Raw genomic sequence first — 22,388 nt, 5'->3', positions numbered from 1 at the left:
CCACCGGAGCGGTGCGCGGGGGCGCTGCGCCTGTGCTCGGGCGCAGACCCCAAAGCAGAGGGACCCGGGGTGCAGGGGAAGCGAGGGGCCCCAAGCCTCGCCGAGGGGAGGGAGTGGCCCCGGGACAGAATCGGGAAGGAGGAGGAGCCCCGGGGAGGACCTGGAACAGCGACTGGGGGAGGGGCCCCGGGCAAGGGCCAGGGAGTGTCCCCGCCACCCCCTCGGCTCCTGGCGCTCGGGCCTCCTGGGCCCGGGGCCGCCCCTGGCCAGCGTGGCGGCGAGATTAATGACACCCCCGTCCCCGTCCGGTGGGGGGTTCCACAAAGCGCGCTCGGAACAGTTCTTCGAGCAGGCCCGGGAGGCGGGGACACGCGGCGGGCCGACGGCCCCACGGCCTCCTGCGCCCGGGAGCGGAGCCCGCGGCCGCGCGCCCCGGCCCGGCCCGGCTCGGCGGTGGCGTCTGGCCGAGCGAGCTTTGTGACGTCAGGCGGCGTCACGCGGGGCTGACCCGGCGGCGGCGGCGGCGGCGGCGGCGGGCGGCGGGCGGCGGGCGGCGGGCGGGGGCGGCCTCGGGACGCGGCGGGAGCATGGAGCCGCGGGCCGGCTGCCGGCTGCCCGTGCGGGTGGAGCAGGTCGTCAACGGCGCGCTGGTGGTCACCGTGAGCTGCGGCGAGCGCAGCTTCGCCGGGATCCTGCTGGACTGCACGAAAAAGTGAGCGTGGCGGGGGTGCGGGCCCGGGACACCACGGAGTCCTCCCTCGGGGACACTCCCCCGCTGGCCTGGGGATCGGGCACCGACTCGGGGCGGAGCGGCGGGGCCCGGCGCCCGCTTTCAGTTTCCGCCAGGCTGGGGTTTCGGGGCGCAGGGGCCGTCCGCCGCTTGCGGGGGGTGAAAGTGGCTCTCTCCCAAAGTCGCCGCGACTTTCGGGGCGGGAGAACGCGCGGCCGGGCGCAGGGGGCTGCGGGCGCCGCGCCGGAGCGCGCGGGAAGCCGAGCCCCGAACTCCGCACATCGGCCGTAATTTGCGCACTTTTTCTTTGTTCAGACGCACTGTTGGATCGGGCTGTTTGCAGAACTGCGGTCCGTTCATGGGGCGGTCGGTTGCGCAGTGGCCTTGCCCTGTCACTTACAAGTAGGGGAGCCGTGTGTCTGTCGTCCCCGAGGCTTGTAGGAGTGGCTGGCGGAGAGCAGCTGCACACCCACCCGCTACGGGGCGTAGAAACGCGGCTGCGGGTTCAGGAGCCGAGCGGAGGAGTGGAAGATACAAGTTACGGCCCGGTGCCCCTGATGGAGGGGCGTGTCTGGCTGGGCAAACCCGCCCTGAGACCACCTGTGCACCCCCTGCAGGGACTCCTGCCGCACCGAGCAGCCTCCTGGATACGATGTCACGTGGTAGTGAGCTGTCACTGCCAGATAAATGATTAGGCATTAATCAGCTGAGGCGTTCCTCCGTCTGCTGGGCTTTATTTTGGAACTGGAAGCATCGAATGTTCTGCTTTCAAAAAAGGCCCAACTTTTTCTCTTCCTGAAGCCTAGATTCCCGCCCCCCCCCACCGCCCCCCGCCCCGGCAGTGTGAAGAGTGCAGGGCCCGTCCTCCTTTGACAGTTATCCTGCTTACATTATGTCTTCATTAGGTATGCCAGGAGCCATTTATGCACAAGTCATGTGACTTAACATATGGCCTCCGGTGTGGCTGTTGCCCTGATCTGCTCCATGTTGGCCACCACGGGGAGTGCCTATTGCATGGAGTGACACTCAGGGGCTGCAGAACAGCCACATGGGAGCTGCCAGCCAGCCAGAGACAGGGATGGCTGTGATCCCCACTCCACTGATGGCCACTGAGTCCTCCCTAGGCCGGCCAGGTTTGGCGCTGGTTCTTCAGGGCTGCACCTTGCTCTACCTGAGCAGCCTGCTCCCTCCCGTCTTTCCTCCCTGGAGAGTGCTGTTTGTAGCAGAGTCCCCTCCCTCCCCCACACACAGTCCCATTTCCTTGGCTTCCTGACAGGGTGAGAGAGGCTGAGGAAGCCCCGGCTTGTGGCTGGAGATGTCTGCAAGGGAAGTGGGCTCTCCTCCCTGAGGCCCGTGGCTGGCCTGGTTTGCACCACCTCACCCCCTTTGTGGAAAGAAGCAGATTGCTAGGATCCCGGGCATGGGAACTGGCAGCTGTAGGGTGTGTGGGCGTCAGTACTGCCGAGGTCACATTCAGCTGTATGTAACCAGAGCCAGGAGCTGGGCGGTGGGCACAGCTCTACGCTACTGCAGGTCTTTCTGACTTTGAATGCCGGGTGCCCTTGTAGGGAACCTGAAAACGAACCTGGCCTCTCCTGCCCCTCCCACCCTCCAACGCTTGGCCTGAAACTGCCCCTGCTTCTGCCTACCCTGGTCTTCCTGGACTGTCACCCTGGTTTCTGTTTCTAGTTCTTTACCCGAAATATTGTGAGTCTGGGAGCTAATGTTTACAGCCTGCTTGTCAGGCAAGATCCCAGTGCAGCTCGTGGCCTGGCCTGGGTGTTACAGGCTGCAGGTCCACATGCCAGCTTGCCCTCCCTGGTTGCCCGTTTCTCCTTAGGGCTCAGTGCCTTCCCTTGTTCCAAAATGAGGCCCAGTCCCCAGACATGGGTACTGACTGACAGGGAAGAGCTGCTGGGAGCTCCCATGACCTGTGGCCTCTGACCTCAGGGGAGCACTTGGATGCTGGTGTCTAGCAGGCTGTGTTCAAGGCAGGTCAGCATTGCTGGGGTGCCATCAGTGTTTGTAGGGTCAGGCAGTTCCCTGAGTCAAATGCAGTCCTGATGACCTGGATGTACATGTGGTGCTTGATCACCGTGGGTCCTCCTTGCTGGATTGGAACTGGCACTCGGGTAGGCCCCACACACACAGGCTCCTGGACAAGAGAGCTGAGGCAGGATCCAGCCACTGGTATTTACTGTGGGGCACTTTGACGGATGGCGTTCTTTTGCTTGGTTCTCTTCCCTGTTTGCAGAGGAGAGGGGAGCTCCAGGAGGGCTGGGCCCAGGTCTCACAGCGCAGCTGCCTGGTGCAGTCCTGTGCACCTCCTCCCTGCTGCTGTGTGGTCTGAAGCAAGCCCTGTTGCTCTGGGTGCCTATCTGTCCATGCATTCGGGTACGTGACTGAGCAATTACTTCCTGCCAGGGAGGAGGCTGAGCCTCCAACAATCCCCACTTAAGGGCAAATTCAGATTCCTTCCAAAGCTTTGCTGACCCAAGCCATGCACGAAGGAGTGGGCAGGGTAGACATTGTTTTGTCTGCTTGAGCAAATCAGATAAGGTGGTCCTGGCTAAAGGGTGACCTGAGAACTGCAGAGACTCAGGGTGGTGAAGGGCCGGCCTCACCGGCAGGCCTCCCAACCCCAGCTTTGACCTCTAAGCTCATGTTTCTCAAATTTGCCCAGTTGTGAGTTGTCCACAGCACATCAGCACAGCAACCTGGGACCATCTGCTGGGAAGATCAGGGTGCCAGCCTCTGACCAGGACCCCAGCCACTGCCTGTCCCCTGGCAGAAGAGCACTGGGTGCTCCATGCATCTTAGGCTGGTATATAGGGGCCCTGGCTGATGTGCTGGTTTTGGGAGCTTCTTTGGGGAAATGTCAGATGAGTGAGTGGACAGGGGTGTTGGGTGGGTAGAATGGACCTGGCCTGTGCTGCTAGAGGAGCCCAAAGGCTTAGGATGGACGATGGATGCTAATGTTAGTAAACCGTTGAGCCCAGCATGCTGGGGGCCCCCAACTGTTCTCTGGAGATCCTGGGGTATTGCCCATAAGTGTGCAGCAGGTCCCATTGTGTACCCCTGGTAAAAGGGGCTGTTCTGGTGTTGAGGCAGTGGCTTATGCTGCCAACCTGCCTGAGCAGAGGTGGACCCAGGAGGCCTTTTAGCCCAGCAGGTTTGGGCAGCCACCCTGTTTCCTGCAGGTACTTTCTAAACCAACCCCGGGGGAGGGGTGGGGGATGAACAGCCCAAGGTGGGGCCTTAGGTGTTTGGATTGAAGCAGTCCTGGGGCTTCTCATTCCTGGCAACTCGGCTGCATGGAGAAGTTTCCACGGGCGCCTGCCCAGCTTTGCACATCCCCGTGTTTGTGATCCAGGATCATGTTGACTCAACCCCTCAGGCAGCAGCAGTATGGCCGCCTCCATCAGAGGCTGGGGAAGGAAGGTCCAGGGCAGCCATGGGACGGGGAAGCTGCCTTTGGGGCTCCTGAAGCCCTGCAGGTCCTGGGTCTGCCTGCTGATGGAGAAGCCAGATAGTGGCGGCTACAGGCAGGGGCAGGACAGAGCTCTGGCTAGTGACCAGGGCTGTGTTCTTCCTGCCCGTGGGCCAGCCCTGGCCCTAGCTGCCCTGGGTGGTTGGCTGAGAGAGACCCCTAGGGATGTGGCATGGCCACTGGTGTCCTGCTGAGTACCTTGAGCCAGGCCATTTGTCCTCAGGCCTCAGTGTCCTTGAGCCTTGGTGTCCCTGGGAGCGCTCTCTGTCCCCTTAGGAGAGGTGTTACTTTTGCTTTTGGAACTGGCACCACATTAGAGCTTCCCAGACTTCTCATTCCTGCCTCAACTTCAAAGTTGAGGTTCTTTGCCCCACCCCAAAGCTCTGTTGAGTTTTGCTTCTGGGTCCCTTCAGTTTTCTGCATAGGTGTTGTCCAGCCTAGCCTGACCTTTCACCTTGGTGAGTCACCCCCAGCGTCCAGGAGGACCCCTCCTCACATGCCTGGCCTCCACCCAAGGTTAGCCTCCAAATGTTGCACCCACACCACTCCATAGGCCCTCTCAGTTCTGTATGGGCGCTGGCAGGTTTGTTCTGGCTCCAGGACCATCTAGTCTTCTCAGTGTCACCTGTGGGCCTACCAGGCCATGGGGCCTCTGTCCATGGGGCTGGCTGATGCTAAGGGTGCCAGGCCTGAGGGTACTGATGCAGGCTTCAGTACTCTGGAAGGTTCACACACCTTGTGCCCCACACCCAGCACAAGGTTCAGAAGGTCGTCCTGGGGAGAGCAGCCCATACTAAGACTGTCCCCTATATCTGGAGGCAGTAGATCCCAGCGTCTGGACTGCTCAACTGGGACAGGTTCCCTGGTCCCACTCAGCCTCACTATCCCTCTGTAAAATAGGACTCTCAGTGCTGGGCATCCCATGGGGCTACTGAAGGGTTGAGAGAATTGATCTCCCATAGTGGCCACCTGCTTCAAGCTTTGCCAAGGCCCCAGGGCTGCCCCAGCCAGGAGTGAGCCTGTCTGCTGTTTACCCACCAGGCGGGTCTTAGGTGTGGCCCAGGCAGCTCCAGGAAGGAAGAATGGCTGCCTACTGCCAGGGTCAACAGTTGTTTCTGCAGGTTGTTTTCTCTGGTCCCTGGGCTCTAGTGGTGTGACTCAGGGCCATAAGGTGCATGGACAGTGGGCAGCCTAGGCTGCTTCACAGTTTGGTGTGCCTGGGAAGGGACCAGCCTATGCCTGGTGAGAGAGGGCTCTAGCCCAGGTTAGGGCTTGGGTCTCCAGCCAAGCGAGGGCTATGGATCCATCCTAAATTTGCAAAGTCCACCTGAGGCACTTGTGCCATGAATGGGCAGACCCCTGGAGCACTGCAGAGTCAGGGCCCATTCCCCTTGCCCAGCTTGCTGTGTGGAGAGAGTGTGGAGAGGGTGTGAAGAAGCTGCAGAATCCTGGGGATGGGCATGTCCAGGGTCTACGGAGAGGGAAGACAGAGCCCCAGTCCCAAGAGATGGGTTGGGACTTGGGAAGATGACCAGCAGAGGGCTTTCCAGGGTCTAGTTGACAGGAAGGGTTCTGTGCCAGCACAAATGGGTCAGCTCAGGGTCCAGGCTGAGGTACTGGGGCAGATGGGAGGTGGTGCCCAAGGTGCTGGAGGGATGACAGAAGAGGATGCAGATGGGGAGGAAGGGCTGTTGGAAGCCTCTACTTTAAGGCTTGAGTAGCTGTGAACGCTGGCAAAAGGTGGGCTGTGGGACTGACTCTTGGCCCCAGGCCCCCAGGTCCTGCCTCCCAGGCCAGCCACCTGCTATTTCCTCTGCTGTCCAGATAGCTTCACCCCAGCCCTCAGCCCTGTCCTTACCCTGAGCAAGGCCTCTGCCCAGTGGCAGCACAGACAGGCAGCCAGTCTTTGGGGTGACTATCTGGCCCCACAGCCCCATGATGGGTACTGAGAGAAAGGGTCAGGGTTAGAAGACTGGCAGTGAAGTTCTTCTAGGCCATGGGGAGCAGGGAGGCTGGCTGACCTTCCAGAGAACCACTGAAGTAGATGGAGTCAACTGGAGAACTCTGGGCTTTGGGAGATCTCTGAGCCATGGGGCCTCTGATTTGGCACCTCTGTCCTTTCTGGGCTGCAGCTCTCCCAGATGACCCCCACCCTGCATGCACAGACACATGACAGGCACCAGGGACCCAGATGCTCCAAGGGACATGCTTGGAGGTCCAGAGGCTTGCCTGGGAGTCTTCCCTGAGTCTCCGACTTTCCCTGGACAGGGGGGAGGGAAGAATTGAGGTCCATGAGCAGAGGCGTGGGTTGTGTGGCCACTGGCCACACAGCAGCTAGACCCTCTCCCCCCTAGACCAGGTTGTTCTTGGGCCTCCTGGCAGCATTCTAGCCTTGAGCCCTACTTCCCCTGTGGCCAGGGTGTGAGATCCAGATAGTCTGTAGCTAAGATGCAGCCTCCAGGCCATAGGTCATCGATCTGATTGTGTGAATCCACCCATGCTCTTAACATAGAACGTGCGCCCTGGACTTGGGGTGTGTGCAGCCTCCTAAGCCTGCTGGAGATGGGCTGGGCAGCCAGGGCTGGGTACAGCTGTGTTCCTCACCGTCCTCATTGTTTCTGTTTCCCCTTGCCAGGTCCGGCCTCTTTGGGTTGTCTCCATCAACTCCACTGCCCCTGGCTGATGACTCCCCTGCCATCAGCTGCCATGAGGACGGGGATGGAAAAGCAAGGCTGCCACAGTCTGGCTTCCTGAATCCTCCCTGCAGGGACCAGCCCCTCAAAGAGGACCAGCTCCTCAAGGCGGCTGCCCCCGAGCCCCCCCAACCCCTTGTACCCCTGCTCCCTGCTGGGACCCTGCCCCCCTACCCACCATACTTTGAAGGTGCCCCATTTCCCCACCCGCTCTGGCTGAGGAATACCTACCAGCAGTGGGTACCACAACCACCGCCCAGGACCATCAAGCGGACCCGGAGGCGTCTGTCCCGCAACCGCGACCCTGGCCGGCTCATTCTGAGCACCATCCGCCTACGGCCACGCCAAGTACTGTGTGAGAAATGCAAGAGCACCGTGAGTCCCCAGGAGGTCAGCCCTGGCCCCCCAGCCGCCCCCCGGGCCCGCAGGAGACTGGGCAGTGGCCCGGACAGGGAGCATCGAAAACCCGAGGAGTCAGAGGACATTGACCCCACAGCTGTGGCCACCTCCAGAAGAAGCAAGAGGGAGAGGCGAGAGGAGGACAGGGCTCCTGGTGAGCAGGTCCCTCGGAGCCCGGTCATCAAGATCTCCTACAGCACACCCCAGGGCAAAGGCGAGGTGGTCAAAATTCCATCTCGTGTGCATGGCTCCCTGGAGCCCTTCTGCCCCCAGCAGGCTCTGCACAATGGCAGCCAGGACCCTGAAGCACCACGGGACACTGAGCCCAGGGGCAGTGGGGACTGGCCTCCCAGCGGGCCCTTGAGCTCCATTCCCAAGCTAAAGCTGACCCGTCCCATGCCTCCCAGTTCGGACCTGCCGCCTCCCAAGATCCGCCTGAAGCCCCATCGCCTGGGGGACGGCGAGCATGAGCCCTTGTACCGAGCCGAGCTGGTGGATGAGCTGAACGGCTGCCGGCGGGGTCCCCGAGCCAGCTCGCCTGCCCTCTCTGTAGATGGCTCTGCCCACAGGCTGGAGGATTTATCTTCTGGAAGTTCTGGTGAGGACGATGACTTCAAGAGGTGTCCCCAAGGTAAACAAGGGCGCGATGGCTTGGCTTTTCTTGTCAACTGCCCTGAGAGGAGAGCTGTTTGCACCAGTGAGCCCATTTGCAGTAGTGACAGCCTGGACGAATCGAAGTCGTCTAGCTCGGAAGTGACATCTCCAGACACAGGTGACCTCTCGTCCGGCGAAGGTGCCTCTGCGCCTTCCTCTTCCCGGGATGCTCGCAAGACTGTCCCGCCCTTAACGGTCAGGCTGCACACGCAGAGTGTCTCTAAGTGCGTCACCGAAGACGGAAAGACCGTGGCCGTAGGGGACGTCGTATGGGGTAAGATTCATGGTTTTCCTTGGTGGCCAGCACGTGTCCTTGACATCAGTCTTGGCCAGAAGGAGGACGGAGAGCCCTCTTGGCAAGAAGCGAAGGTCTCGTGGTTTGGGTCTCCAACTACATCATTCTTGTCTATTTCAAAACTCTCCCCTTTCTCTGAATTTTTCAAACTGAGATTTAACCGTAAGAAGAAGGGGATGTATCGGAAAGCTATAACCGAGGCTGCAAATGCCACACGACACGTGGCCCCAGAAATAAGAGAGCTCTTGACCCAGTTTGAAACGTAACTTTGGTTCTGTGACCAGGTGAGTATGTGTCCTCTGGGTGGCTTCCTTCCCTGAGACAAGCCACCCTCAGCTTGCGTCCATGCTCTAGCTCCAGGGTCCGAGCGAGGGCAGCTGAGAACTGGGTGTGCCCCTGCCTCCTGCATGCTGGGCTCCGGCTGCTAGAAAGGGACCATCCTGAAAACGGTTGTCTTCTCTGGTCTTGTCTCCGGAGTGCCTCAGTTTAAAAGAGTGCTTTAAAAGAGACCAGTTGTCAACCGCTGGTTCAAGGCTAGCTTGAGCACTGCAGCCATTTCCCAAAGGCAGCCCAATCGAAGAGTTCCTTGTATGCCCTTTGATCCCAGGTTGGGGAGAGTCCAGGCTGGTGGGCTTTGTTTTCTGTTGCTTGCTCTGAAAGACCCTCCTTCACTCTTCCCAAACACTGGAGTTGGAACTACTGGTCCCTGCTCATGGGTGTGCAGTCCCAGATGTGACTGGCAGAAAGGAGGGAGGACCAGATGAGCTTCCTGCCTCCATGGGGACCCCACACCTTGGCTCCCCAGACCGGCTGAAGACCTGGTCCTCCTCAGCCCCACCCCTGTTCCTCCTGTGCTCTGGAGCCTATTTCTGAGGACTGTGTCTCACATTCCCCCAGGAGAGCTCTTGTCAACAGCCAGTCTTCACTATGTGGGGTGAGGGGTTCACCTCACATAGTTGTAGGTGTCACCCGCCCTGGGGTTGGCGGCGTCAGTTTGTGGAGTCGGGGGAATAACCCCACATGGGTTAGAGGCATCACCCTGTGGGGTTTGGACACTTCACCCCACAGGGATGGGGGCATCTCCACTGCAAGTCTGCGTCACCAAGTGGGGCATGAGAAAACATGATAAGGACTGGGGCCTGCCCTGTGCTTTCCTCTGGGCACACTCACATCAGCTCTTGCGTGGTGGTGATTGTCAGGGAGGCCTGGCCTCATAATGCTGGGCTCCCCTCCTCCTCTGGCTGGTCCCAGGCAGCGTGGGGGTCCCCTGGAGAGGCATCCTGGGGCCCTCTGTGCTTCTCTTCCTGGATTTTCAGCCTCATGTGCATCCCCATGGGCACCAAGCCAAGGCTCAGGGGACAAGAGCAACACATCTGCTCCCAGCTGGGCCACTGCCTTGGTCTTGGTAACCTTCAGGGACTTGACTGCCAGGACACCTGCTCACCCCACCTGCCTGACGTCACACTGTCCTGGGTGACAGCCTCTCGGGCCTCAGCAGAGCTGGTTGATGTTTGGTTGGGGAAGGGGTTTGGGCCCTCTCTGGGGCACAGACTACTGTAGCATGAGAGTCTCAGGAGAGAAAGTGGTGATGAGGGACTGGCATCTGGGCACTCCCAAGGCTGCCCTGTCACCCAGCAGCCTTCTTCCCTCCCTGCTGGTCACTAGATGCCTCTGCCTTGCTCCCAGGGGTTCAGGCACAAACCTCTTCTGCTCTCCAGAACTGGGCCCATTTCCCCTCAGTTCAAGGGCTTTTATGCACCAAATGAGCAAGTTGGGTGTGGGTGTGGGGGCAGTGGACTGCCTTTGATGGTCTTAAGTCAGGGCACCCTGTGGGGAGGGCAGCAGGCTCTGGAGGAGAGAGGCTAAGAGGAAAATCAGATTACTCATTTGTCTGGGTATTCCTGCTGTGACCTGACTTGGGGGAACCCAGCTGCAGCCAGGTCCTCCTGGCCTAGAGGACTTTCCACTTGCTCTGCCTCCACAGACCCCTGGCCCTCTTTCCTGCCCAGTCCTGCTTGAATCTTGTCAGTGTTCTGGTCTTGCTAGAAGTTGGTGCAGATATGGGCTCCTCTCCATTCCTGGACATAAAGTGACCTCTGACAAGGTGTGGAGACCAGCTCAGACCTCAAAGCACTACCTTCAGTTCTGGTCATGGTGGCTGTGGACACTCAGTTTATAGGTACAGGCACTACCTCCTGCATGGTGGGACTGGTGGCTCTGGGAGGCCCAGAGTGGTGCCTGCACCTTTGAGAAGGCAGGCTTGTAGGTTCCAGGCTGGCCCTGTTTATCCGGAAGCAGAGGAAAAATCTCACCCAACTGGTTTGTCTGGCCGTACAAACAGGCCCTTATCCTGGGGCTGTGCCTAGACCAGCCTGCACCCAGCAGTCCTGGTTTTCTGGGGCTTGTGGAGTGTTGGACCCTTTCAGCACTGAGGTACACAGTGGTACTTGCCTGACTGGTGTTTTGGGTTTCTTCTCTAAAGCCTAAGGACCAAGAGCAAGGCCCCAGCAAGCCAGGCAGTTCCCAGGCTCTGAGCAGGCACCTGGGGCCTCCACTCAGGCTGGGCTGTGCAGGTTTGCTTGAGGGTGTTGACAGTGCTGCTTGGGATAGCCCTCCAGCCTGCTCTTTGGAAGGGAATCTGGGGACCTCATTCACCCCACTGGAAGCTGCATTTCTCTAAGCAGAGGCTGGTTAAGATTCTGGTTAGCACTTATGGACACCTCGTGGAAGGAGGCTACCTGGAGCCTGGGCTCAAGTGGAGAGGCCTGCTCAAGAAAGTTGTCTTCCCGGACTGGCTCACTGGCCCATGCTGGGCCTGCAAATGCCTGAGAACAGCCATGGTGGGGATAGCAATCCTCAAGGTTGGAGGAGCCACTGCTGTACTTGTCTGAAGCAATCACAGCAGGCACACGGAGATCTGCTTGCTTTCAGGGACACAGTCCCATTGTCGGGGTGGAGGGGAGGGGGGAGACCCTTTGCCCACCTTGACTGGTGACTGGAGGTTCAGCTGAGGGGGAACCCAGGGGGGACCCCCCTACAGTCCCAGCCCCTGGCTGAGCAGCAGGGACTGCCCCCAGAATGCAGGGTCACAACTGACTGCAGTGTCCCTCTGAGTCCTGACCCACACGCACAGGGCTGCCCCTCCCCACCAGGTGCTTACAGAGTCCCCAGTTCCCTCACTTGTCACGGGACGACAGTAGCACCTGCCTTGCAAGTGAGTGAACTGTACCTGCGTTTAGTGCTCAACTGCATCACGGGCCTGGGAATGACCCACTGGGCAGCTGCCTTTGCAGATGACCTCCTTGCCCTTTCCAACTCATCATGAAGGGCCGTTCACCCAGCAACTTTGGTGTGGCTCAGAAACTCTGCGTGATGGGTGATGGGGCTGATGCTGGGGACGGGAGGCTTTGGTGTTGGCTCCTGAATTGTGGGTGTGGTCATCCGTGGCCAACAGGACAATCCAACATCAGGGCAGCTTCAGCTGGCTGTTGAGGGAGGAGCTGAGGCCTGTTTGGAGGCGTCTCCAGGGGATTTCTGTGTCTGGGAGCAGGGCGCACACCCCTGGTTAGACAGGGCAAGCACCTTGTTCCTGCCCACAGTGCTGTATGGGAGCTGCAGGGCTGACTAGACAGCTTTGTCCTACAGACAGGAACGAGGGGAAGTCCTCCAGAGTGCAGGGCCTGCTCACCAACCCCCATCAGCTGTGCTCAGATGAGTTGGTTTGAGCTCCTGTAGCTTGAGGCCGAGGTGCTTCCTATCTAGCCCGTGGCCCCCTACCCATCCAAGAGGCCCAGTGCTCTGCTGGATGTGGACTAGAAGTTGGTCACAAGGATGGAGTTCCTCGCCCAGGTGGGCTGGGGAGAAGTCTATGAATCACAGTCTCCAAATGAATGCATAACCACACACAGGCATGCACCAAGAAGGAGGGGAAGGGGGACTTCAGGCAGAGTATTCGATGGGAACTCTGACCTGGACTGGAATCTGGGAAGGCTTTCTGGAATAGGTGACATGGTGAAAATCCCTAATGGTACAGCCAGTCAGGAGTAGTGGGGTGTGGGAGAGGGGAGGCAGAAGTGCTGGGGTCACCTTCAGGGTCGGCCCTGGCCCTGTTCCAGGTGGCACTTGGCCTTGCCCCAGGAGCCAGGGTGCTGGAGAATGACTCTCAGAACAGTGAGCAGGTTCCAGTTGGGCTGCAACCTCCAGCTGCAAGGACGGTGTGATAGAACTGAGGCTGGGGAGGCTGGGTGATATGCACTTGCAGTGTCAGCTTCTGGAATTGGGGGTGCCACCAGCTGTGCCCCACAAGAACGAACCTCTGGGCCGCTCCAGCTGGCTGTTGAGAGGGATGGGAGGCCTGGCTAGAGGCACCTGGGGCTGGGGATAAGGGACAGCAGATCCAGCCTTGGTAGGAATGACCTGGAAAAGGACAGTGCTATGGGGGAGGGAGGGGAACCCCAGGGATGGCTACTGAGGGAGGAGCCTCTGGAGCTGAGCTGTAGGGAAGTGTGGGGAAGGTGACAGGAAGAGGGTGACATAGTGGGGACAGGAGGAGGGCCTGGAGGTACAGAGCAGGCAGGTGGCCAGGGCACCACCTCTGCTGCCCAGCCTCCCGAGTCTCCAAGGGCCCCTTGCCGTGTGCTGGGCGCGGGGGCTGGGAGCTTTCCCGGGCGGGTGCCTGCCTCCCTGCAGCTGTGAGGCTGGAGGCTCCACTTCACTGCGCCGCCAGCGTCCTTGGAGCCAGCCTTATGCTTTGTGCATGTTTCCTGTGGCCACGACAACAAACCGCCACAAACTGGGTGCTCCAAATATTCAGCCCCACATCTCTGGAGTCAAAAGTCTGGAATCAAGGTGTGGACCTGGCCGGGCTCCTGAAGGCTGGGGGACCTTCAGGCATTCCTGGCTAGTGGCCATGTCCCTCCAGTCTCTGCCTCCACGGCCTTGATCTCGTGGCCTTGTCGTCCTCTTCAGGGTGGAATCTTCCTCTGTCTTTCTAAAGGTCCCCACGAGGGCTTTTAAGGTCCACCTGCATTATTAGTACACTGCGTTCATCTAAAAAAATCCTTAATAACTGCAGAAAGCTCCCATGGGGTGACACTCCTGAGTTCTGGAAAGTAGGACCTGGATCTGTGGGGCATAGCTCACCTCTCATTCATTATTCATCGTCCCCCACGTACAGCTTGAACACAGAGGTCTGTGCCCAGCCCCTTGTGTGACAGTGGCACACAGGCAAGATGAACCTGTGCGTCAACACTAGCCTGATGCTGCAGCAGCACCTGCCTTTGCTAGAGACCGGGGTGAGGGTGGAGGTGATGTGTGTGAATGTGCAGCGGTGGGAGGAGCTGTTGTTCCAGAAGGCAGTGGGGTAACAAGTCCTGGGAGCACCACAGCCCCTCCCGGCTCCCCGGTGACAATGTGGAGTTCTCCTGGGAAAGTCGATATCGATCAGAACTCGGTCAATATTGCCAGTGCTGGCGTGCTGCCCCTGCAGGGTCTGGAGGAGAGTGTGACTGGTCCTAAATTCACTGCACACTCACTGCCCCCCACCCCCGTGGACGCCTCCCCGTCCCGCCCCCAGCCTTGGAACTGTTTGCCTTAGAACAGCATCCCTGACCTGAATGCTCCAAACCAGCTCTACATAAAAAGCGCTTCTGCTCCTGGGGCAGGTTGCCAGCTGACACCACGCTGCTTCAGGGACTCAGGTTCCCAGGAAGGCTGTAATTATTTTGTTCCAGAAGAAAACCAAGGCCTGTAATTCCAGGCCTGGCTGTGGAGGCACGGATCGCTGCCCCCACATCTCCCCGCCACCCAGGCCTGGCTCTGCCTGGGGTGGAGTCTGCAGGCAGGACAGTGCTGGGAGGTGCCTGGTGTTTCCAGTTGCTCTTCAGGGGATTGGGCTCTGGGGTGCTGTGGGAGGGCACCCAGTGCTGCCCTCCCTCTGGTGAGATGACCAGTGTCTCAGAAGAGCCCTTTGCCAGGTATCTTAGTTGCCACCACCAGCTCTAAATACTCCTGCCTGACCTCGCCCGCCTTGGGCTCCATCTTGCAGGCCCCCTCCTCAGGCTGCTCATCCCGTCGGGAGGGGTCATGGTTTGAGGACGTCATGTCGTCCTAGTTGCTCTCTTTGCTATCAGGTTTTCCTGCATTTCTACCCTATGACTGTTCGCCACTGACTGCTCCTTGCTCACTGGGTTGGAGTGCCGACAGTGTGGCCTTCAGCCTCTGCCTTCTGTGCAGAACCTTGCCTCACCAACTCCTGGTGACTTTTCATCAAGGCCTGGCTGCCTCTCACTTGTGGGTGAGTTTCTGATGAAACAGCTGGGCGAATGTCAGGATAACCAGAAGCCCTGTCCTGAGCGAGTGTCCGTATCACCTCAGCAGGTGTCCCTGTGTTGCTCAGACTGCCTACCTGCACTCACACAGCCCCTTGGGCCCGATCGAGGCCTGTGGTAACTGCACCATCTGGTTGAGGCCCTGCTTCCTGCCACCAGGCCTCGGATCAGCCAAAAGTCTGACTCAGCGATGTTAACACGGTTATTTTACATATGCAAAATATGTATTGTTTTAGTAATGCGTATTTTACACACAATATTGCTTTACTGTAATAAAGTATGATGGTTTCAGGATAACAGTAACCATTAATGCCACACACGGCAGTGACCACCAAGGCTGCCAGAATAGGATTTCCCTGCACATCCTTTTGTCCCAGGGCTGGCCCTTTGAGGGGTATATATATGTCTACATTCCTGTGTTTCAAAGTCATTGAGGCAAATTCCTCTGTGGCCATGCCTGACCTCACAACACAGGTTTGGTTGTTTCATTTTGCTTTCCAGTTTCAGAGATTCCTAGGGCTTAACATTTAGTTGTGTTTTGTAATTGCGTGAGCATTTCCGTGGCCTCCCTGTCTGGCTTCCCTCGAGGTCCTTATGACCCTCGCACCTCCCAGGGTCTGCGTCTGTCTGTCTTCAGCATACACAGGTTTGTGGCCCTGGCCCCAGAGGCCTGAGCAGCACCTCACGCCGCCACTGAACCTCACTGACCCCTACACAGTGACCACCTCCTTCCTCCTCCCTATGTACGGAGCCCTTGTGGGACGCTGGGTTGGGCTGGTCTCTTCTTAGTGAGCCACCACTGGAGGATGTGCGTTGCCAGCCTTCTGGGCTGTGAAGAAGACGTGATCTGAATAGCGAAGTGCCAGGATGGCAGGGTAGAGAGGGAGGTGGGTCTGAGGCTCTGCTGAGTCCAGGTTTCTGGGAAGACCTGGTGTCCTGGGATCTCAGCGACCTAGAGCAGCCCAGCTAAGCTCTGCAGCACTGGCCATAGTCAGTGAGGGGCTGGCTTGTGGGCACGTTCCCTGCTCAGTCATTGAGCCCGTGTTTCTTTTGCTGGAAGAGGGAAAGCTTCTTTGAAGGCCACTGTTGGTGACAGAGAGGGTGGTGGGGGCTAGGAGCTGTTTCCTCTCAAGGCCTTTTGTGAGGATCCCTGCTGTGGATGGAGAGATACCTGGAAGTTTTAATTGTCCCCAGATCTGTGTTCTTTGCAGTAAAACATTGCCTTGATTTGAGCCCCTTTCAAACCCTAATGTGCTCAGAAGGGGCAGGAAGTTTCCAGTCCTGCCATTCCCTCTGTAAGCACACCTGTCCCCGCCATCTCTGCAGAACCTGGCCAGACCTTGCAAGCAGCCCATTCCCATTCACAGAGCTTTGGAAGGACACCTCCTGTAGGCAGGCTGGATTCTAGGGCTGGGCCCCCTGCTCAGGGTGAAATCTCAGATGTGCTGCAGCCAGGATGTTTGTTAACCTGTAGCACAAGAGTGGACCAGAATGGTGTCCATAGGGGCACCACCTGGACTCCAAGAGGGTCAGGAAGTACTTTCACCAACCAACTACACATTGGAACGCAAGTGGCTTCAGGGGACAGAACACGGGTGAGTTTAGTACTTCTTGATTCTCACCTTTGAGGGCTGGGAGAACCAAGATCCTCTGGTTCTTTCTCCCATTGTTTGGTTGTGCAATCACAACCGTCATGACAAGACTTATCTGTATGGAGCCTGAGCTGGGCTGTGGCAGTAGGTGGGGACAGAGGCTAAGTAGAGGGAGCGTCCTGGCTGGGGGGGCCTCTGTGTCCTGGACCCTCCTGCCCCCATTGTTGTGAAGCCCGTGGGTGGGTTTGGTGCAGGACCCTGCTGGTGAAAACACAGATCCTGTATGCAGAATGCTGTGACCTCTGGACCGGGGTCACAGATGCTGGACTGTGTTCCAGCATGGGGACATTTTCTCAGGAATCCTGAGTTGGGAACTTAGCCCAACTGTCCGAGTCATCTTTGGGTTGGTAGGGATAGTATGTATACTCAGCCTTTGCCCTCCCTTTGCCAGGGTCTGTCGCCCCAGCCTGGAAGCAGCCTGTCCTCCCTGTAAGGAGTGGATCAGGGTTGGGAGTGGGCAGTGCCATTCGATCATCTGACCCCTCCAGTGGAGGCCTGGGCGTCAATGCTCAGTCTGCTGTCCAATTTGGTGCTATGTTTCAAGCCCCCAACCAGCCACGCCTTGGTCCTCATGGGTCCCTCCTCAGGCCCAGACCACAGCTCAAGAGAAGGGACTTCTGTAGTAGAGTGGTTCATCTGTCCTCAGAGTGTAGGGATCCCCAGACCCAGTGACCACAGCTTGCCCTTGGTGCCCCAGGCCTCCCTCTGCCCTCATTGCTTCTGCATCCTTGCTATCTCTGAGGACCAGGATGCCAAGCTGGTTCCTTGTCCTTCATGTACTGGGTATGCCCACAGCAGGCTGCTTCCGTTGCTAGGTGGACCTCTGTGTCCTCCTCCTTGCCTCTCCTTGGCACAGAGGGGTGTGGCAGGGCCTTGGCAGCCATCACAGGCAGCACTAATGGGGCCCATGGCCACACCTGTTGGGGTTATCTGTAGAGGAGAGAGAGTCTGCAGTGTCTAGAATAGCCCATCTCCAGGGCCAGCATTTGGGTAGTACTTGGTGGGCTCAGACAAACAGCCTGGGCAGCAGTGGGTGAAGTTTCAAGACAAAGTCCAGGGCGTTTATGGTTTTGCCTCTTTTTGCAAACAGCAAAAGGTGTCCTGGGAAACTGTCCCACCAGTATTGGCCCAGCGTTTCCTGGAGCAGTGTTTGCCCAGCAGAGCCCCTGTGGGGTGGACACAGGCACACCCCTCCGGCCTGTGACTCACACATGGGTGACTCACTTTTCCCAAAGGTTGCTGGCAGGTGACTCTGACCTGTCTCACCTCTGGTAGCACAGATTTTGGAGGGTATACTGTCCAAGACAGGGTGGCCCATCTGCTGTCCAGGTAGGTGCTGTGGTTGAGCCTCAACCAACCCCTGTGGAAGGGTCTTAGTGAGGTCTTACCTGTGCTGTGTCTGGAGTGTGGGTACCTCTGTAGACACAAGAAGATATGTTGTGAACCCCACCTGCTGGGCCTTTTCTGGTTTGGGTCTTGACCTGTGTAGACCTGGGGTAGCCTGGGTGCCTCCTGCTCACCTCCTGGTGCTTTGGACATGGATACTGATTTGCTGACCTCGAACTGTCCCTGTGGCCAGGGCCCTGGCCCAGAGCCTTCTCTAGCCCCTGGGAGCCTGACAGGCATCGTCCACTCCTCCTTGGTGTCTGATACCCCATGCAGCCTCAAGTTGGGAGATCTGAGGAGACCAGATGTCCACACCTGGACCAGGCTTTTCCACAACATAAGTCCTTTGGGTATGGCTCCCCACTAGAGGGAGGGCACCAGGGTCCCAGCAGCTGTGTGTGGAAAGGCCAGGTTGGGGTCCGATCACCACTGAATCAGCATGGGGAGCCTGGCTACAGCTCTTCCTGAAAGACAAAGGCTGTCTGTGAAGACCTCCCAGGTTGGAAAAGGATCTCGATTCTTACTTTACTTTACAGGAGGATGTCCCCAGCCACACATCCCTTTCATTTAATTTTTATTGGCATCAATGTTATAATATCCCACCTTGAAGTCCACTAGTAACATGAAATATGCCATGTGGTGAGAGACTGTCGTGGTTCCAGATATGCTGCAGAGCCTTGATTTATTTTGGTTTAGACATTACTCATGGACTTTTTCCTATGGATGCTGAGAATTTTGTGTTCTTGGAACTCCCTGCTCCCACCAACACGTAGAACCTAACTTGGCTGATGAGGATTTGGTGTTCATGTTAACTGCAGCCTGTCCCTGTGGCCGGCAGTGAACTTGGTTTTTGTTGTTGTTCAACTCTCTGTTCTCTGCAGTTGATCTTCACCTCACTTTCTGTCTGATTAGCTTTATAGCACGGTCACTTGTCCATCTCAGCTCTGAAAAGTCTCTGAATGCCTTCAGACCACCCATTGGGTGTTTGTTTTAGTTTAATACTACTGTGTTGATAAATTTCTCCAGAACAGCAGCTTAACACAGTGCCAGTTTTTCCCATGATTCTCTGTGCTCGCTGGACTGGGGTGGAGCATCCACTGTGCACGGTACCTGGGGCTGGCTGCCCCCTTGTTCGTGGATTCATGTATGCACATATGTTCATTCTCATAGCCTCTCTCTCCCCCCTCTCTCCCTCTCTCTCTCCTCCCACCCCCAGAGTCTATGGGACCCCCTGTGCTGGGGGGATGCATCCTGGAGGATGGGGGCTCTGGGCTCCTCCCATGCTCAGGGGCAAGTCCCTACAGGGGGCATCAGTGCATGTGAGGGCCCCAGTCACACACAGTGAGTGCATAGCTGAAGGGTCTAGAATAGCAGGCCTCTCCCCAGCATCCTGCAGCTAGACTGTGCTCCAGGCTCTCTAGCCACCCAAGATGCTCCTCTTTTCCCAGGCCATGGCACCAAGGCAGGTGGGACTCATGGATATGGAGAGGATTGGTGGAAGCTAGGAGCCTTTGGGATCCCCAGTGAGCCATAGAGCCCAATGGAGAAGGCTCAGATGACCTGTGGAACATACGCTGGCTTGGTGCTTGGACCCCTAAGGGGCCTGTCTTGACCCTGAGGTAACTTCTGCCTTTCTGCTTTCCCCAAGGTCACCGACGATGAGGGTGCAGCTGTTGTCCTGGAACTTCTGACTTCTGTCCAAGGGGCCCATGTGCCTTCTGGCTGGCTGCGTGCGGAAACAGGCTAGGCCCAGTGGCCAGCCTGGCTCTAGGTCCTAGAGGAGCAGGTGTGTGCAGGGAGGGGCCAGCCCAGACTCGGCTCCTCTTGGCTGAATGTATCTATCCGGGCTGCAGTGTCCCTGGCTGTGAAGTGGCCTGGAACTCGGTGGCATGCTTGCTGCTTCGTATGCTGAGTGCCAGCAGCCTTCAGGCTTGGGCCATCCCTGTGCAGAAAGAGGCAGGGCCCATCATCACTCTGGCTTCTGGTTGGGGTGCCGTGCCCAACCACAGAGTGTCGTCCTGGTCATGGCCTCAGCTGCTCCACTCAAGCCAACCCACAGGCTTGAGAAAACCAAATTGCACGTGTGGGCTCCCTCCCAAGCCCTTGGGTGCGGGCTGTCTGTGTTCTTGAGAGCAGGGACTGTCCGCATCTCCCCCATGTATCTCCCAGAGCACGGGTCCCCTGGGTGTCCAGCCCCGGCCTGCAGGGCCACTTGTCCAGAGATGCTGCTACAAGTCGCCAGTACTGTGAGGAGGGCAGACATGGAAAACAGGCGTCAAGTTGAGGAGAGACCGCTCTGCCCCTGTGAGAGTCACTCCTTTTCCCTCTGTCACTTTAAAGACCAAAAAGAAAAAAAGAAAGAAAAGGAAAGTTTGTCTTCTGGTCTTTCTTTGTTTAAATGTGAGGAATGAAAAGAAGTCTGTGTTGAGGTTTCTCCCTGAGGTTGCACCTGGGGGAGTCTGCAGTCACCTGACCGCTTGGGTCCAGGTGGCCCCACACCAGTTGCATTGCCTGCTCTCACTTGGGGGGACACTGACCACCTGTTGTGAGTGCAGTTCCCATCGCTTAAGTTTTCTGGTCAGAGTTTGAGTTCCCTGGGCAGAGGCAATGCCCCTGCAAATGGGCTTGTTCTGCTCTACGCTCCTCCGGTGAAGCCTCTTGTCCCCTGGTTCCCAGAGATGTCCCTTCAGACAGGGTGGTGGCTCTGCCTATTCCTGGTTCTACTGGAACATTCAGAGTTCTAATGGCACAGCCACCCTCAGGAAGGACTGTCAGCATGCAGGGTGCGGGGGTGGGGGAAACAGACGCCTCCAAGTGTCCTCTCTGGGGACAGACAAGAGGACTGGGCTCGTGGCCATCACTACCTGGCAGGGTGACTGCCCTCAAGGTGTCCTGTGGTTCTGGGGCTGCTCTTGTAGGGTGGGGTTTAACAGAGCTCTTTTGGGCTGGTGCAGGGGCTCAAGTGGCAGAGTGCCAGCATAGCAAGCATGAGGCCCTGAGCCCTAAGTTCAAACCCCAGTAACACCAAAAAAAAAAAAAAAAAAAATTCCTACATAATAGCAGATCTCTCTTCCCCAACAGCATCTCACAGAACCAAGCCCTCAGGGGAGCTGGCCTCAACCATTTGATCCTGAGACCCTGTAAAGCCTGAGGGTCCTAAGAACCCCAGAAAATCCACAGGTGGGAGGAGGCCTTGCATGAGTCTAGAGAGGGGACTCTGGCCCCCGTGGGTCCCAGTTGTGAGGACAGAGGAGTCAGAGGTGACTGCTGAGCTTGGCCTCTAGCTTTGCCCTCCAGACTTAGAGCCTGTGAGGAAGGGTCAGTTTCCATATCAGAAGAAGCCTGGGCCCAGAGAACTGGAGTCACACAGTGACCGCAGTCACACAGTGGCCACGCTGGGCCAGGTCCTGAATCTCTGTACTTCCTCCCAGGGGATCCCCAGGAAGACCCGAGCTGGGAAAGAATTCCTGCTCCTGGTCAGCTCTGAGCTGAGGGGACCCTGCTGTCTGCAGCCCAGGACAGAGGTCAGCATCTTCCGGGAGGCTGCTCTGCTGGGCCCAGGCCAAGAGCTGAGTCTGCCTCAGAAGCAAACATAGACGAGCATACTGCATATCCAAGTGCTTGTTTCTGGGATGAATTGTGCATCCTTACCAAGTCAGGCTGGGGCGGGCACCTGGCACCTGTCCCAGGCCCTGGAGTGGGGGATGGGGAGTTCTTCCTCCCACTGAGGATGACAGGAATAGGCACTGTGTGTGAATACTGCACCCTGGGGTCCCCAGCAACACCCCCAAAAGGGCTGCCTCTGCCCTTTGCCAATTGATGCAGCACCCAAATTCTTAACCTAAGTCCTGACCGTGACCAGCAGAGCCTGAGCTGAGTGGAGGGTGGGCTCCCCGTGAACTCCTAGCTGCGGGCGTCCCCTTTCCAGCCAGCAGAGAAGGTGCTGCTCTGGGAGTCCACTGCTGGCCCTCTGCTGGGGGTGTAAGAGGCCCAGGACCACCTGCCTAAGTCCCCAGGTCAACAGAGCTCTGAGCAATCCTGCCATCAGAGCAAGACAGTGAACTGCTTGCCCATCACCTCCGGGCCTTTGGTCTGTGAAACACTGTCTTCATTCCCCCTGTGGCACTTCCCGGTGGAGTCAGGTCTCTCACAGGATGCCTCTGGGAGCCAGGTCTGTTCCTTCTGCTGTCCAGTCCCTTGTGACCTCGATGCCACCTGATCTTGCTCGAGAATGCGCTCCTACACTGGCTCGGGTCCCCTGGCCTGCCTGTAACTGGTCAGCAGCTTCTTCAGCTGCCCATTGGCTGAGGTCCAGGGCAGGGCCTCCCAGGCTGTCCTCTGCTCAGCCCTCAGGAGGGATGTCAGGACAGAGTCCTAGATGGGAGCTTGGAGCCCTGGGCTGGCTGGGGGTGCTCTCCAAGCACCTCACACCCCCAAGCTAGGACAGCGTTAGCCCAGGCACAGAGAGGTATATACTGCTTCAGCAGATTAGAGCTAGCAAAGAGTGAAGCAGGGATTTTTGTTTGTTTTTGTAGTACTGGGATTTGTACTCAGTGCCTTGTACTCGCTAGACAGGCGTGAGTCATACTGCCAGCAAAAGTGAAGCAGCTTTTTAAAAAGTGTCTCTTTTTGGCTCTGGACATGGTGGCTCACACCTATAATCCCAGTTATTCCAGAGGCAGAGATAGGAGGATTGTGGTCTGAGGCTGAACCTGGACAAAAGAGAGATTCTATCTGAAAAACAAAGCAAAAAAGTCTGG

General features: G+C 57.9%; 1 protein-coding gene across 2 annotated transcripts; it reads left to right on the top strand.

Annotated features, from left to right (window-relative positions):
• Nucleotides 1–553: 553 nt before the first annotated feature.
• Nucleotides 554–20,582, top strand: Pwwp2b (PWWP domain containing 2B). Of its 2 annotated transcripts, none has more exons than XM_020182965.2 (3): nt 554–712; nt 6,856–8,240; nt 19,277–20,582. In XM_020182965.2, the coding sequence occupies exons 1-3, from the start codon at nt 588–590 to the stop codon at nt 19,288–19,290; spliced, it is 1,524 nt and encodes a 507-aa protein (XP_020038554.2). In that variant the 5' UTR covers nt 554–587; the 3' UTR covers nt 19,291–20,582. The 2 variants fall into 2 exon arrangements, with proteins under 2 accessions (XP_020038554.2, XP_020038553.2); XM_020182964.2 differs by having other exon boundaries at nt 6,856–8,545; nt 19,277–20,580.
• Nucleotides 20,583–22,388: the final 1,806 nt, after the last annotated feature.

Source organism: Castor canadensis, chromosome 7, assembly GCF_047511655.1.
Source record: "Castor canadensis chromosome 7, mCasCan1.hap1v2, whole genome shotgun sequence".
NCBI lineage: Eukaryota > Metazoa > Chordata > Mammalia > Rodentia > Castoridae > Castor > Castor canadensis.
Note: the sequence above shows the minus strand (reverse complement) of the source record. Positions and strands in the feature narration are given on the sequence as shown.